This window comes from Artibeus jamaicensis, unplaced genomic scaffold, assembly GCF_021234435.1.
Source record: "Artibeus jamaicensis isolate MK-2021 breed Jamaican fruit bat unplaced genomic scaffold, CSHL_Jam_final contig_465, whole genome shotgun sequence".
In the NCBI taxonomy this organism is placed as follows: Eukaryota; Metazoa; Chordata; class Mammalia; order Chiroptera; family Phyllostomidae; genus Artibeus; species Artibeus jamaicensis.
In genome coordinates this window covers 12,898,252-12,915,115 of record NW_026521843.1, presented here as the reverse complement: position 1 = coordinate 12,915,115, position 16,864 = coordinate 12,898,252, and the positions used below count along the sequence as shown (strand labels likewise).

Here is a 16,864-nt window from a genome sequence, read left to right as displayed (position 1 = left end):
GTTTAGTGTTGGCTTTCTGTATCTGCCCCAAATCCATTTAGGCCCATTTTATGGAGAAAAGAAGAGTTTTGTTTGAATACTGTTTAAAACCCTTCACCTACCAACATAAGTGGCTGAAGCAAAAACATTAAACTATGTGGAAGTTGGAAGTTAGGTGGGGAGTGATAACTAACACTTAGCAAGCTACCAATTCTGTTTATCTTTAAAGTTCCAGTGGTTCTAGGTCCATGTACAGGATCATTCAAATAAATAAAAAATAGAAAATGCTAATGCTCAGACTGGTCTGAGAACACAGGATAGTTAAGATAACTCAGCAATGTGATGGGGGGGGGGTTTAGATCAGGTTTCGGTCAGGTTTCAGGTACCTTTCACACAGTCTCATCTCTCAGGATTCTCATTACCAGCACTATTTAGCACGGTAGTAAGAGCTTCCTACTTAGTCAGCAGGTATCTAATAGCAGTGACAACAATGACAATAAAACAAAACAGAGAGCCCTCGGCTTTTGAGCAAGTATCAGTAAGGGATAGCACAAGTTCATTATAAATTCATTCTGGAAAAGAGCTACACTTATAAACATCATTATAATAGCAGCTCACCAACCATTTGAAAGAGGGTCAAGTCAACGCTTTAGGAAACATGGCGTGGGTGGGCAAAGTATTCACAATGTCTGGTTTTCTCGCATTACCTGAGGTGTCATTTGCTGCTGCATGCCTGACCTCATATTGATGCCCACAGGAGCATTTGCTGCAAACTGGTTCAAGATAGCTTGTCGATTCTGGTGTATCAACTAGAGAACAGTGGAAAAAATGAGATCGTATTTCTACATAAAAACAGCACAACCCTTAAAGTTAAGACAAATATTTTATTGACTAACCAGTTTTAGTATTGTGCATTTAGTAAGATTATTCCCCATGACTATTTGCCACAAGGTTGGTAGATCCTCACATTTATCAAATATTTCCCACCTACACCCAATATGGCAGAGAATTTAAAAGTGCTACGTGTGTGCATAGTGTACTTTTAAATGCCACTAACACACACACACACACATAAATGTATTTATCATACTTTGAAAAAACATGTTATTTTAGATAGAGGCAATAATGGAGAGAAAAGAAACAGCTCTAGGTCATAAAACTATTGTTAGTAAGTATACAATTGGGTACATTCTACAAAGGTCTGGAAGATAAATGGAAAAGTTGAATTACTTCTCCCTTGGACGGTGCCTGTCTGATGGGTATAGATTTGGGAAAAATCCAACATGATTTCATTAGCTGGAGAAAATTATGTAAGAAACAAATGGTCTGAGAAAATGGACTATTTATTTAACTGGAAGAAGTAATTACTTTAGACTAGCAGTTCCCCAATTGGTATTCTAAAAGAACATTGTTCTGCAGGATATTAATAGATGTGCCGGGAAAACAGCATGCTGTGCTGTGTTGAGTACTGGAAATGATGGGTTACACAAGGTGAACAGATTTCTTTACTGCAGTAATTCTATGAGTCTTTAATTGGCCAAAGCACATTGTGGATCTCCAAGGAGGGGACCTACTATGCCACCTATCTATCACGAACCTTTCTCTTCCTGACATGTGGCCACTGACAGTGTCTCCTACTTTGAAAGATGCTGTCTATATCAGGTGCAGGGTTCCAGGTCACAGACATAACTCACCAGGTAACAAAACAAGCATCCTTGGAGTTACACTTTACCACAAAGTACAGCTTAAAGAATTTCTTGCTCAATAATTTGATATGAATAAACTCTCTAGAGAGATGTTGTGTTTATATGGTACTTCGTAACTTATAAAAATATTGACACAAAATATTAATATCAGTGTTTTAACATATCTTACATTTAAATAACTTTTATACATTTTAATATACTATACGCAAAGTAGAAAGCTCATGAAAGTTTTACAAGGTAGTCAAAGAGCTATGAACAGTGATTAAATCTCTCATTTCTATGTAGCTCAATTCCTTTTTAAAATTTTATTGATTTAACATTAGAGAGCTGGGAAGGGAGGGAGGAAGACAGGCTGAGCAACCTCGATGTGAGGGAGGAACACTGATCAGCTGCGTGTCATATGCATCATCTCCACCAAACTGGGACCGAACCCGCAACCCGGCGTGTGCCCTGACCAGGAACTGAGCTGGAGGAGTGACGCCCGGCCGGCTGAGCCACACTGGTCAGGGCACATGGCTCAGCTCTTAATTCTGGTTTCGTCCATCTTCTGACCCCCTGAACACAAACTGACAGGGGGGTACAGAAAGCTCAACATAATTTAAATGTTAAATTTACAACTTGCAGGCATTGTGGAATAGGATAAAACATTTGGAATCACTTCAAAAATAAAAATAACAACATTATGGTTTTAAAAGTCAGAGGGTCTCTTAAATACCAAAATCTATATATTTTTTAAACTCAACAGATTATGAGTATAAATTTAAATAAACCATTATTTTTACAGAGGTTTACCAAAGAACACAGTGTGTGTAAGATAGTATGTACAGTTTGAAGGTGACGAGGGTGAGCAGTTTCTGTCTTCTGGGAACTCTCTGCTGAGTGGTGGGGCTACGCCAGGAAGTGCAGTGCACGAGCGGGGACGCATGTTCAGACATCGCTGTGCACATGGACCGGTAACTAGCCTAGGACACAGAGGCGGGACCAAGAGCGTGAGTGAGCGCAACGGGACCTTGGAAGGTTAACTTCGGGCAGAAACAACAGCAAGTATATGTCAGAAAGAAGATAAGGCAATGCAGATAGGTGAAAATACTGTAACACTCAGTGATTCAGAGAAGTAAAGCTGTTTGGGGCAGTGGGATCTGGGATTACGAACTTACTGCTTTATACATCCTTTTCAATGGTGAGACATTTCATGAGACATTTCATTCTCATGAAATGGGTGGGGATGGAGAAAAGATTCTTGAGAAGTAGTAAAAATTTTTTTAAAAAATTAGAAAATAGGCTATTTTTAGAAGTAGAAGGAATTATTATAAATAGCAATTTACAAGCACTTTCTGTTAGAGAAAAATTGATTTATTTCTGTCCACAAAGTAACTTTTGTTCACTTCCCCTCCCCTTCACTATCTGTGTGTACAATTGTCTTGCTCGGACTTGCTTCTTCAACCTGATTACTAAACTGCTACCCATGAACTGCTACTCAAGTTCTACTTCCTCCAAGGAAGTTTTCCCAAAAGGATCATCATATCCTTTATCTCCATGGAAATTTTAACTTTTGGGGCTTGGGGTGTGGGAGGAAGCTGGTGGTCCTTAGACCTGGGGACACACATTCACGAGCCTGTAAAGAGCAGGTGGAAGGCTTGCTGTATTGCAAAAGGGAATGTGGGGGCCCGGGCCAGTGTGGCTCAGCTGGTTGGTGTGCTGTCCATACACTGAAAGGTGGCAGGTTCAGTTCCTAGTGAGGGTACATGCCCAGGTGGTGGGTTCGGTCCCTGGCTGGGGGTCATGCAAGAGGCAACTGATTACTGTTTCTTTCCCACTCTCCCTTCCCCTCCACCTTCTCGGGTGAAGATTAAAAAAAAAAAGGAAACGTGGGGCTCTGTCCAGTGAAAACACACAAACCCGGCCTATGCACATAAACACACACAAACCTTCACCTGTGTGCACACACACCCAGCTCAGGCGAGCTGTCATTTTGTCTGTCTGGATGGACTTTTTTTCAATGCCATAGCAGGACGTCCTTCTATAACAAACCTAAATAATGACTACTTGGCCTGGTTCTCAACCAGGGGGAGTCTGCCACGACTTGGGGGGGGGTTCCACTAGCATCCGGTGGGCAGAGGCCGGGGATGCTACTGAACACCCTTTGCTGCATGCGAAGACCCCTGCCCCGCACTGACAAGAATCGCCCAGCCCCAAAATGTTAATACTACCAAGGGTGAGAACCCTGATCCAGCCACTGCATAAATTCTTGCAAGTCAAAGAGCTTTTTTTAAATCAGTTTAATTTGAGCCAGACTGATGAGGTATGCTCAGGAGCAGTATCTCAAATGATCCCCAAAGAACTATTTCTTTCTGACTCTCTTATCAGGCAGTTTTTGTTGCCAGAAATCTAGAGGTAAAACCTGCTTCTCTGTAGTTTCTGCTCTTTTACCTCAGTTCTATTTTCTGCTCACTCCTATTCTCTATAATATAGAAAAGACTATCGATAGTGGTTCTTACACTGGATCCACACCCTTCTTCGGTACCCTAACAAATAACATATCTGGACTTCTCTAAGTGTACCATATTTTTTTATTTGTCTTGGCTGTTACTCCCTCTTCATATTATTCTTTTCTTGATAGTATGCCGATCACGTCCCTTGCTGGAGAAGAAGAAAATAAAACTGGAATAGGATAACTGTTCAGTGGCGTCTTCTGTCAGCCAGTGTTACTGTATTTTCTAGGAGCAGCGGACATGCCCATTTTTGCTGTTGTTCTTTCCCCAAAATAAAAGTTTATGAGTTCTTATAGGTGTTACGGATATACTTCTTGACTCTTTGCTTATTTGGGATATAAGCACACAGTACCCCTGCAGGCCTTAACTTTGTTTTTGTTCTTAACCACTGGCTCCTTTCATTTTTGCTGGCAGGTCTCAACCAATGCATCTATACTATTTTTCTAGGGTGCTCTTCCCCCTCCTGTTTACCAGCTGGAAATTATTCGTGACTGGATAATAAAATGTAAAATATTAGCATCTTTTTACTCCTTGTATATTATATTCCAGTATATAAGATATACTTAAGGTCAAGAAATCATATGTTTTTAAACTGATCTTGAGATCCATTAAAAAGAAACAAGTTATGATGCAAATCTGAGGATGTCCCTTTCTTTCCCTTCTCAAATCATCGGGTACTGTGCTAACTTCCGGACTATGGGAAGCTTACATCTCTGGTGTTTGGCAAGAGGGAAGAAGGAAGAAAAGGATATGACCAACAAGTAAACATGATCTCAATCAAGTGAGGTAAGTGTATTAAAAATACCACATTATAAATCTGATATACTCTAGATACTGATCCTTTGTCTCTTATATGGGGTTGCAAATATCTTCCCTGAAATAACTTCCCTGAATATGTAACCTGTCTTTTAATCTTGTTTATGGTGTCTGTTTACTCACAAGCTTTAAATTTTAATGCAAACATCAACCTTTTCCTTTACATCCTTTTTATAAGGGGCCACAGAGATTGTCTCATATTCCCACATCCATGCTTTATTTTTGCATATGGTATGAGATAAAGATCTAATTTAATTTCCCCTCAGGGACAGCCAAATGTGCCAGCACTTATTTCGCAGGCCACCGTTTCCCCACTGATCGCCACCTGTCACACCCGCAGTTTGTGTGGGGTGTGGCTCTGGGCGCTCCACTGTATTCCAGTTGGTAGAACGGTCCATCCCTATACCAGTCCCACATTGTTTTATTTTTTAAAACGTGGTTTTAAATCTTGGTATCTGATAGGGAAAGTTCATCCTCATTCTTCTTTAAGGTTGTATGCATGCTTCTAAAAGAAGTTTAGCATCTATGTATCGAGTTCCATGTTGAGATTTTGATTGGAATTCCACTGAATTTATAAATGAACTTTAGAATGACTGCTGTTTTTACAATAGCCTTTTAGTTAACAGATATCTTCTACTTGGATCTTCTTTTTGACTTCTGATTTTGATTTATATTTGTATTTTGTGATATATTTTGAAATTATATTATTTTTCTAATTGGTTGTTGCCATTAAAAAGGATTATCATTAATTTTTGTTTGTTGTTCTTTTACCTAGAAACCATTAGTTCTAAGTTCCCTCCAGATTCTCTTGGATTTTCTTGGATACAAGCAGTTATATTATTTGTTTCTGATCATTTGTTTCTTATGTTTGCTTTCTATATTTTAGAAATCTTAGTAGGTTGATGGTATTCTTTCTTTTATGCACTGACATGAACTTAGTTATTATATACAACCTGTCATTTCATGAAATTTAAGGCAGAAGAAAGGATAGATGTTCCACTTTACCAATTTGATCTTGACTGTGAATTTACCTGTATATCTTTAAATAATTTCTTTAAACTTTAATTTCTTGATTTAATCAGGTATTATTATTGCCAACACACAACCATTTACTCTCTTCTTCCTTGATATCAGAATAGGATTTTATTCGGCGAATTATCCCAAATCACACGTCTCAAGGGGTTCTCCGTGACTGCTCTCCGTCAATCCTTGCCAGCAACCGGCTAAGGGTGTCCATGTGACTCAGCTCTGGCTAGTCAGACATGTGAAGTGGTTATTTCGTTTTTCCTTTTTTTGTGGGGAATGGTGTGGTGGGAGGAGGGCAAAGGAGGGACAAGAGCCACGAAGTTTCATTCTAAAAGGAGATGCAGCCCTGGCTGATGTCGTTCAGTGGACTGAGTGCCAGCGTGAGAACCAAAGGGTCATGGGTTAGATTCCCAATCAGTGCACATGTCTGGGTTGTGGGCCAGGTCCCCAGTGCAGGGTGTACTAGAGGCAACCACACATTGATGTTTCTCTCCCCCTTTCTCCTTTCCTTTCTAAAACAAACAAACAAACAAACAAACAAACAAACAAACAAACAAACAAAAGCAAGCTTTAAAAAGAAAAGAATTTGTAAAATGAGATGCACAGGAAAGAGTCTTGTTTTTCCCTGCTGGATGGTTTTGTTTGCACGTGACATTTGTAGTCCTGGCAGCCATTTTCCCAGTTGCCTAGGATGAAAGGATAAAAAGACAGAAAGAACCTAGGTCCTTGATAACATCCTTGTGTCTGTGCAGTAACCACACCTGTACCTGTCTCTTTTTGCATCGCCTCAATTTTTGAGTCAGAGTATTTTTGGGGGGTTACTACTTTGAGTTGACCTTCCTTTTTCCCTACTGCTGAAAGCATGTTAACTGAGACAGTAAGATAAGCCTTGGCCAGACTTCCTCCCGACATGGTCAACTCTGCAGTGCCAGAGCCACCGTGGACGGAATACCCCACTGCTGAACAGAAGGACTTGTGGTCCTGAACCCAAGGAACAGGTCTGAGTAATGTGGCATGTTGGGTAGCAGAGTTGCTGTCTCACCTGGCAGTGTGAGTTGGTGTTGTGCACCAACACATCTGGGGGCTAGAACACAGTGTGCCCAAGCCCTGGATTTCTCCACCTTGATGGGTATTTCACTCTGGTGGGCTACCAAGACCTCCACACTTTGGACATGCTTCCAAAATATTTTTTTAATATTTTATTTATTTACTTTTTTTTTAGAGAGGCAAAGGGAAGGAGAAAGAGGGGACAGAAACATCAATGTGTGGTTGCCTTACACACATCCCCAAGTGGGGATCTGGCCCACCACCCAGAAATGTGTCCTGACTGGGAATCGAATTAGGGATCATTTGGTTTGAAGGCCTGAACTCAATCTACTGAGCTACACCAGCCACGGCTGCTTCCAAAATACTTAAAGGAAGTGATATGAAATCATGTTCACCTACTTGTGTCCTTATTTCATGTACATTCTTTGCAAGGCTGCTCTGCTTATCAGCTGCTTTAGGAGCAAATCAAAGTAAAAGCAATTTTTTTCTGAAGTGTGAATTATCGTTTCATCTATTCACAAACCTGACCTAGATTGTTGAGCTGGCCTTGCTCACTGAGCCTTTACTTTTAGACAGAATTTACGAACCCTGTCGTGTAAACGGAGGAAGCCAGCATGCCTCCACTTTCCTCTCCTTTTCTGGTGTAGCACTAATCGCTCTCTGCTGGCCCTGTTACTCAGCTTTTCAGGAATTTATGTCTTCAATACCCCAAGTTGACTGTCAGTTCTGAAAGTCGCCTGTATCTTTTTTTGTCTTCCTCACCATACTTAACATAGTCCCCTTAAATACATTTTGTGAGAAATTAGAGGGGAACTATTAAGCATTTCCTGTTCTTATGTTCTCTATCTTATGATGAATGACGAGTGTAACTAGAAGCAGTTTATCTTTAGCTTCTTCTCCGAACACATTACTGTTCCCTCTACTTGTTTCTCTTGTCTTCCTTCACTTCCCTTAACTCCGCTGAGTCCTTTACTCCACCTTCAGCACTAAAAACGTTCTTCCTTTGTTATCCCACCATCGAAAACTTTTTCCTACCTCATCTCTCCCTTTTTCTTTCTCCCTTTCATCACCTTCGAAGTGAACAGTAAGTATGTTACATTATTATTTACTGACATGACTTTATAGTAATAGGCAGTATCTGTTGAGCACTGCTACATGCCAGGTGTTGTATAAGAGCTTTACATGCATGTTCTCATTTCACCCACACAACCGCCTAGAAGTAAAGAAATTAATTATTAGCCTCTTTATAAATGAGAAACCAGAAGCTCTAAAGGGTAAATAATTTGACTGTCAAATCACTTAAAGGTAACACTGTGATTTGAAACTAGAGCTTACTCTTACCACCATTATATCATACAGCCTTTCTGATTTATCTCCTTTTCCTTCCTGAATTAGTAAGCCTCCAGGAAATTTCTTTACTTACAAAAATCCCTGAAGCAATATATACATATAATTTTTAAAAATACAGAAGGATTAAGAAGAAACGAAAGTCGACAGCCCTGGCTGCACTTCTCAGAGGCGATACTTCAACCATTTCCTTTCTTCGGCTCCTGATAATTATCTCTGTGTTTGCTGCTTGCACAGCCTTAAATATTTACACTACTATAGCTACTCATTACCTGTCACGAGAGAGGTTTAACTCACCCATAGTACCCAACATCCCCAACCCACCCTGGTCTCCATTCTCCTAATATAATGACATCACGAGGCTTCAATCACTCCAACTTCAAATAACATCAATAAACTTCATTTTCTGTTTCAGCAATCATAAACAGTATTTTTGACACTCTGTAAATTAAACTATCTTTCTCTGTACTGATTTAATCATTGTACAATGTTAATACTAGATTTTTTTCATCTCAAAAACAAGACTAAATTGCTTTTGAATTGTAGGTCTCGAAGTGCTTTGTTGTGAGCCAGCCGTCTCTCTGAAGGACTTTGTCCCCTTTTCTTACCCTAGCAGACTCAGGATGGTGTTCTGAGTCCTTCATCAAGGTTCTGGAGTAGACTTGATGCCCTTATTGCAGCAGTTGGGCTGTCTTACTATAAAGGCAGTACGTACCTTTGTAACGTATCACCTGCTAAACAGGAGTGCTCACCTGCTGTTGCCCCTGCAATCGCTGTTGAAGTTGAAGTCGAAGTTGGTTGGGTGCGGCTGGAGGTCTGTTTAGAGTCTGCCTGGGCTGCATGCCCATCCCCGGTGAGAAAGCACCTCGGGGGGGTGTCACTGGCACAGGCATAGTCCCCAGTGAAGGTTTCTGCCTGACCATGCCCTGGAAAGGGCTGGTGAGACTGGCAGTGGGCGAAGGAGAAGAGTAAGGCTGAGGATAAAGGTTGGGCCTCTCTTCCATCATCAAAGGTGGTGTTGCTTGTGGTGGTGGGAATCGCTCTGACAATGCATCTAATCCGCCTCCCTGCAGGAAAGGAAGCCAGAGTACTTTACAGATACGTTTCTGCCAATAAATGACATGCTCTCTGTGGAACCCTGCATTTGAGAGAATCTCCAGAAAGGTTCATCATAATATATTCATGAATTCATGGAGCACTCCAGATGTTTACTACTTAAAAGCAATCACCTCTGAAAGTTACTTCTGAAGTGAAGTAATAGATTAACTGAGGGGCTTAAAAATCTCGGTAATGAAAACACAGTTAAAATAAAGGTCCTAAATCAATGAAACGAAGCAAAAAGGTTTAAAAAGAACTTCATTGCAAAGCCTAAGAATCAACAAACTTTATATCTACTAGGTTGCCACAGAAGCAGACTACTAAAGGAGGGATCAGTCAGGCATTTTTCTATTTCAAATACAGAATTCCTGTTTTTATCTTGCTAGAAAAAAATTCATTGTGCACCTAACAGAACGCTATAGCATTACGGCTTTCACACTCTTTCATGACTACTCATTGTAAGAAATGTAAGTTAAATGGTGGCCTGTTGTGTGCAGAGGTGTGTGTGTGAAACTCGCGAAAGCAGAGTTTCATGAAATGTAATTTCCTCGTTTCACGGGCCATGCATTCTGATAGTTTGTATTCTACTCCATTAAAAAAATGCTGGTCATGATGTACTAAATTGATTTATAACCCCACAGTCTGAAAAATACTAGCCTAAAAGTTTAAATATGGATGGTATAGGTTGAACACTATCATGAATGAAGGATATATTAAATACTAAAATTAGAAGTGATGATACAAATCTGGATTCTATTCTAAGGGGACCGTCTAAGATTCTATTCCAAAGTGAAAGGCTTAGACTTTCTAAGACTCTCTAATTAAAATTATTTTTGGTTAAAAATCCCATTATTAACTGTCATGTATTTTGTTAACTTTCACAAGGGTAAATTATAAAAACAACTAAAACACAGCGAGAACAATATTGGAAAATATTGCTTAAAAATCACTTTATAGCTTCTCAGGGGTGAACCATTTAAACAAGGCCAACTTTAAGAAATACCTGAACAAGTTTGTCGATTCCCAGAGCTCTGTCTAATTCCGCCAGCTCGGTTTCATCTTTGCCACTGAGGAAGGATACCAGCTGTTCCAGAAGAGCTTTTTCATCATTTCTTCCTTCCACTGTTGTTGGTGGACAGAGAAGTTCATCTAATTGTGAACTAATACACTGGCTGCAGAGTGAAAAGATAAAGTTTAAAATTGTAGAGCAAGTTTCAATTTTATGAGACTGACACACTACCTACTGCGCTAACGAGGCACCTGATTATTCAATTTTAAGAATGCAAATAGATGCATTACACAGATAAGTGCAAATCTTGTTCTAGAAAACCTTCTGATACATTTAATGTGCAGAAATTTATGAACATATTTTTCATTATTTTGTCAATCAATGAACTTTGTCTCTATATTCTTCACGTTAACTTACAGAAACAGCCTAAAAATTAACTAAACGTATGTGTAGTTAAAAAGGGGAAAATAATTTTTAACAGAAGTAGAAAATAAAGATCAAAACCTCAGAAAAAATCATTTGGCTTATATTAAAATTTATTCTACTTATTCTATGGATGATACTAATTACTGATAACTGAACTACAATGAAAATAGTATACATTAAATTACCTAACTTTCAAAGATGATAAAGCCATATTGATAACATGACATGATTACCACATACAAAAAAACTCAGGCTAGAAAAATGAAACATGCTTAGTGTTAAGGAATAAAACAAATTCTTGATTCCACATAGAAAATATGTGATTTAATCCAAACCAATCTCAAATGATGCATACAATTTAGAAATGCATAGAGAATAATAGTGATATAATACAAGTATAAGTATTCTTTGGGGAAGGTAAATGGGAACACACTTCATGTATTCACAGATAATGCTTTAAACCATACTCAATACTATCAAGTCACCTTTTAGTTGCTATGTACGAGATGTACTCTAGGTTATGGAAATTAAGTTCTAATCAAGATGGGGCACTCAGTAGGTAAAGTACCTTCCTTCCTTATACCCTCTTGCTCCAAACAAAGAGAAAAGCTGGTAAAATGATTATCTAAGTAAGAGCTCAAGAGCAACATAATTGTACCAAGGCCAATTCATTCACAGGTCCCAAAAACTTTATGATAACCAACAAAGTATAGTAAGAGATAAAAAGTAAACCAACAGTGGCATACTGCATCAATCTCTTGGTAATTAGAAATACACACCAGTCTTACAGTCATGCAGTAAATAAATCTAACTGCATCCTTCCCCACCCCTTTTTTTCATTATCATTCACTTCTTTTTTTTTAAGATTTTTTTTTTTTAGAGAGGGGGAGGGAGAGGGAAAGAGGAAGAGAAACATCAATGTGTGGTTACCTCTTGCACAACCTCCACTGGGGACTTGGGCCACAACCCAGGCATGTGCCCTGACTGGGAATCGAGCCAGCACCCCTTGGATTTGCAGGCCAAAACTCAACCACTCTGGCATACCAGACGGGGCTCATTCACTTCTGTTAACATCTTACAAAATACCAATGTAGACTGGAATACAGTTTGGGAAAAACAGTTCCCTGTTGTAGAGTTTGGTATCTGATACTTTATAAAATACAAAATGTATTACTCACTCTTCTGGTTTATTTTGATTCACAGCTGTCACTGTGTTATTCACCCACGGAATCTGATCCCCTGTTCCTGGTTGTCCAAACTGGTGATCAATTGCTTCCAATTCCAGCTCAGGTAACCCTGATTCAAGAAGCCAAGGTAAGAAGTCAGTGTCACAATGGAAGACAAAATGGCAATATTTTTCAGAATATATAGTAGAGTGAGATTTCAGTGATAAAGTATTAACTTAATGATATAAAGGCCATTTATTCAGAAACTTAAACTATCTAGAATGTGGCCACAGACTAACAAATAAAATGACAAAGTGAGAAAAGGTCTGTGAATCAAAGAAAATCTAATGTTAAAAGTCTGCACATATTTGAAGATATTTGCACATATTTGCATATAAGTTGAAGTTACCATAGAAGAGTCACTCTGGACTTTTTGTCTGAAAATTTTGAAGGTAATTATAACAATTTTGGGTAACTGATTTTGCAGTCTACAGCACATTAGAATATGCTGTAAGTAGGGGCAGTGTTACTATCATGGTATGAGAGCTGTCAGCAAAAGACAAAATATAATGTATAAAAGGCAGAAACTAAAGGGCAAAACAGTCTAGGGCCATTTAGTACATGGACAAAACTCTGTAGTTGTCAATCTGAAAATATAACAGAATTGTAATAGTATAATACTTGATGCTTATAACAAGTAAAAAAAGTTGAATTATATTTTGTAATGGAAAACAGCATATGCATTTTAGAAAGATTTGTGTGGAAATTTTTTTTAAAGCTCTGATTATTTCTGTACCACTTATACTAGGAAAAAAACTGTAAATAACCAAAAATCTAATAATTTAGGAACTGATAATAAACTATGGTATATATATTTACAATGTGCTGTTAAATGAAAAAGAAAAAACATAACCCAAGATATTTCGTTCAGAATAAATCTATTTTTATAAATGATTTTATATATTAACAGAAAAAAATTCTGGTAGATTATCTACCATTGGTAGATTTTTTTAAAAAGTCTATTAAGGCATGCTTGACATTTTTTTCAAAAGATTTTATTTAGCCCTGGCTGGTGTGGCTCAGCAGATTGAATGCCAGCCTGTGAACCAAAGGCTTGCTGGTTTGATTCCCAGTTGGGGCACATGCCTGGGTCCCTGGGTGGGGGAGGTGCACAATAGGCAACCCTCCCTTTCCCACTCTCTGAAAATAAATAAGGGGAGGAGGGAGCCAGTGAGGGAGAGAAACCTCAATGGTTGTGCTTCTCATACCCACAACCCAGGCACATGCCTTGACCAGGAGTTGAACCCGTGACCTTTCTGTTTGCATGTCAGCGCTCAATCCATTGAGCCACTCTGGCCAGGGGTCTGTCCTTGATAGGTTTTAGATAGTGAGATTAAAGATTACTCTTATTTTCTTAAGGTTTCTAATGACTGCTTATAACTTCTAAAATGAACGTATTAACTAGTCATTGTTATGGGCTGAATTGTATTCCCCCCAATTTGTAGGCTGAAACCCTCACCCCAGTACCTGAGAATGTGACTGTATTTACAGGTAATTAAGGTAAATTAGCGTAGTTAGGGTGAGTCTATGACTGGTGTTCTCACAAGAGGGAGGAGGTCAGGGCACGGACAACACAGACGAAGGGATCACCATGAGGACCCAGCAAAAAGGCAACCACCTGCGGGCCAGTGAGAGAGTCCTCAGAGAAAACCAAACCTGCCAACACCCTGACTTTGGACTTCTGGCCTCCTGTAATGTGGGGAAGTGAATTTCTGTTGGTTAAGTTACTGGGTCTGTGGTGTTTTGTTATGGCATTCTGAGAAGGCTAACACAATTTTTTAAATCAAAGTATAGTTGGCACACAATGTTATATTAGTGTTAGGTGTACAACATAGTGATTTGACACTTACATACCTTCTAATGTGTTCAGCATGATAAGTCTAGTAACCATCTATCACTATACAAAGTCATTATAACTTTGTTTAAAAAATGAAAATGAAGTTTTAAGAGAGAACATAATAGGAAGAATTCCTCATTCTAATGAATGGAGAATAAGTGGAAATTAGGATGCCTGAGAAAATGTATTTAATGCTGGATATTGATAATGTATAACTACACAAAATATATGAGATTCACTTTTATGTAAAATGTACTCAATATTTAGTATGAATGAAATGTAGGAGTTCATGTAAGCACATGCACTTCTAAATGCAAATAATTTTAGCTTTCAATTAAACCTGTTTTCTCTGTCATAAGAAATGACAGAACTTGATTTCTGTAGGATTCTAAAAAATGAGGCAGAGAAAAACAAACAATAAATGGTGAATCACTTGACTTCTGTCATTATTTAAGTCAGGAAGTTGGCCAAAATTAACTAAGGCTGTCCTACTGCCTTAGTAGTTCCCTTTAAGAAATCTAATCTAGACAAACATTAATAACATTTAAGAGTCAAAGAGATTTTACATGGCTGTCTACCATCAATTCTGAGTATTATAATTTATTTGGCTCAATAACAGTACAAAATATCTCATTTTACCATTCTTGATGGGGGAAAATGTTAAAGCTATAAGTTGGATTAAAATTTTTCAAAAGAAAATAAGATCCATGTGCTAAGTCTAGTGAGTAGGGGGGAAAATCCAAACAAATTAAACTTTGATTCAATTAAAAGTTTTGTTTGCATAGGCTGTATGCTTAAAAAGAAGTTGGTTTTTATTCTAAAAGTCACTTCAACCTCTTAAATGGACTTCAATAAAAAAATTCAAGGATTTGCTGGAATGTTTTAAGAAATAATGCAAGCTATTTCCCTTTGCCCAGGGAATAAACCTACTATTTTTGGTCATGTTTGTGTTCCCATCGCAAACATGAGTAAGTATGTATTCATGTAACACAAAACAGGCACGGTAATTATTTTTTTATGACCCAGGATGAAAATCATAAGAGGAGAGTTGAGAACGGAGGCTGGGCTTCTCTGATGTTGAGAGTTGGGAAGAGGACTGAGGTTCTCTTAAAACTTCCAACTCTTCCCTCAAAAATACAGCTGCCTTAAGCAGAGATGGATTGAGGCCTTTGACATTTTGCATTTAAGAATATTCATCTTAAACCAAGATAAGGTCGTTCAGGTAAAAACTAGAGATGAAGCAGGAAAAGATTTTCCAACACACTGCTTACTCCTTTCCTTTCCTTCTCTTTCTCCACGAAACTACTTCCTTGACCTCGCTCTTCTTTTGTTTATATTGTATCTTTTCCATTACCATTTATCCCCCTTACACCTTCTTCCATCTCTGCTCCCCCCACTCCCCCCACCCACTCTGCAACAATCACCCTTCTTTTTCAAAAGCAGCACTTGCAATCAATGCAGCTACTAGTTGTTTTCTCGGAGGGAGGCAGCTGAGTGGGGGTAGAAAACAAACCCTTAGGGAGTCCTGATAATGCTATTAATGTTTTATTATCATCTTTGCAAAAGGATCAACATATTTTCTCCATTTAGAATCTGGTGAAAAGGAAAACTATGTCTCCATTAGCTACACTAAACCCAGCAAAAAAGAAACAACTTACATTATTAAACAAATTTCTGCATACAAAGCACAGGCTAACCCTGGGAGTGGCTCACACACATTTTACCCCTCCAACAGTTCATTCAGTACCTAGTGATTCTGATCACAGTTAATTTTCTTCAGTGGTTGGTAAGGAGGTTTACAGTTCAGTTCTGTGTTACATTTGGCAGGAATTATGCATAGCAGTTGAGTGTTTTATATTTTTTAAATATGAAGGGCTAATTTCACTACAGTATAAAAAATTCCTATAAATCAATGAGATAAAAACCAAATAATCCAATAGATAAATCATCAAGGAATATAAACAGACTGCATAAAATCATTGACAAGTGATAAACTTAATTCACAAGAAAAGAAATATGGATTAAAACTCACTGAAATATTAAAAAAATAAAACCATCAGATTGGCAAAGACAAGAAAGTGCATAATTCAACATATTGGCAAAGATGTATGGAAAGAGGAACACTATCAGTTAGAGGGCAAGCTGGATTAATACCTAGGAAGGGCCATTTGGCAAAATCTGTCCACCCTTTAACCCAGCAATTCTATTCAGAACTTATATTTGAGGTATGTGTGGTAAACTATCTCTACATAAGATTATTCATTACAACTCTGTAATAGCAAAAGAGGCCTACCAACAGGCGTAACATATTAATACAACCTCAAAAGCAGGGGCATTAAAATGAATTTTTAATATATTTAAAAATATATTTTATTGATTTTGCTATTACAGTTGTCCCATTTTCCCCCTTCACTCCCCTCCACCCTGCACACCCCCTCCCACCCACATCCCACCTTTAGTTCATGTCCATCCCCCTCCCTCTCACCTTTAGTTCATGTCCATGTGTCGTACTTATAAGTTCTTTGGCTTATACATTTCCCATACTATTCTTACCCTCCCCCTGTCTATTTTCTACCTACCATCTATGCTACTTATTCTCTGTACCTTTCCCCCCTCTGCTCCTCCCACTCCGCTGTTGATAATCCTCCATGTGATCCCCATAAAATAGATTTTTTAATTATTGAAAACATTTTATGTAAAACATTATTTTTGGAGCCATGCAATATTTTTAATGTACATATTACAAATTAACAAAATTTTAAAAATAATTATTTGAGAATGTGTATGTTCACAGAACATAAAAACAACCACTTCAGGGAGTCATTCACTTAATCCAGTTACCTTGTCAATGTTCG

General features: G+C 38.3%; 1 protein-coding gene across 7 annotated transcripts in view; it reads right to left on the bottom strand.

The window, feature by feature from the left end:
* Positions 1–16,864, bottom strand: part of NCOA1 (nuclear receptor coactivator 1) — a 212,313-nt gene that overhangs the window by 23,375 nt on the left and 172,074 nt on the right. For all 7 annotated transcript variants that reach the window (XM_037146740.2, XM_037146739.2, XM_037146742.2 and 4 more), the window contains 4 exons: positions 12,125–12,242; positions 10,515–10,683; positions 9,166–9,480; positions 687–788 (listed from right to left, as the gene is read on the bottom strand). In XM_037146740.2, coding sequence (XP_037002635.2) covers positions 687–788; positions 9,166–9,480; positions 10,515–10,683; positions 12,125–12,242 — 704 coding nt within the window. The remainder of the gene's footprint in view (positions 1–686; positions 789–9,165; positions 9,481–10,514; positions 10,684–12,124; positions 12,243–16,864) is intronic.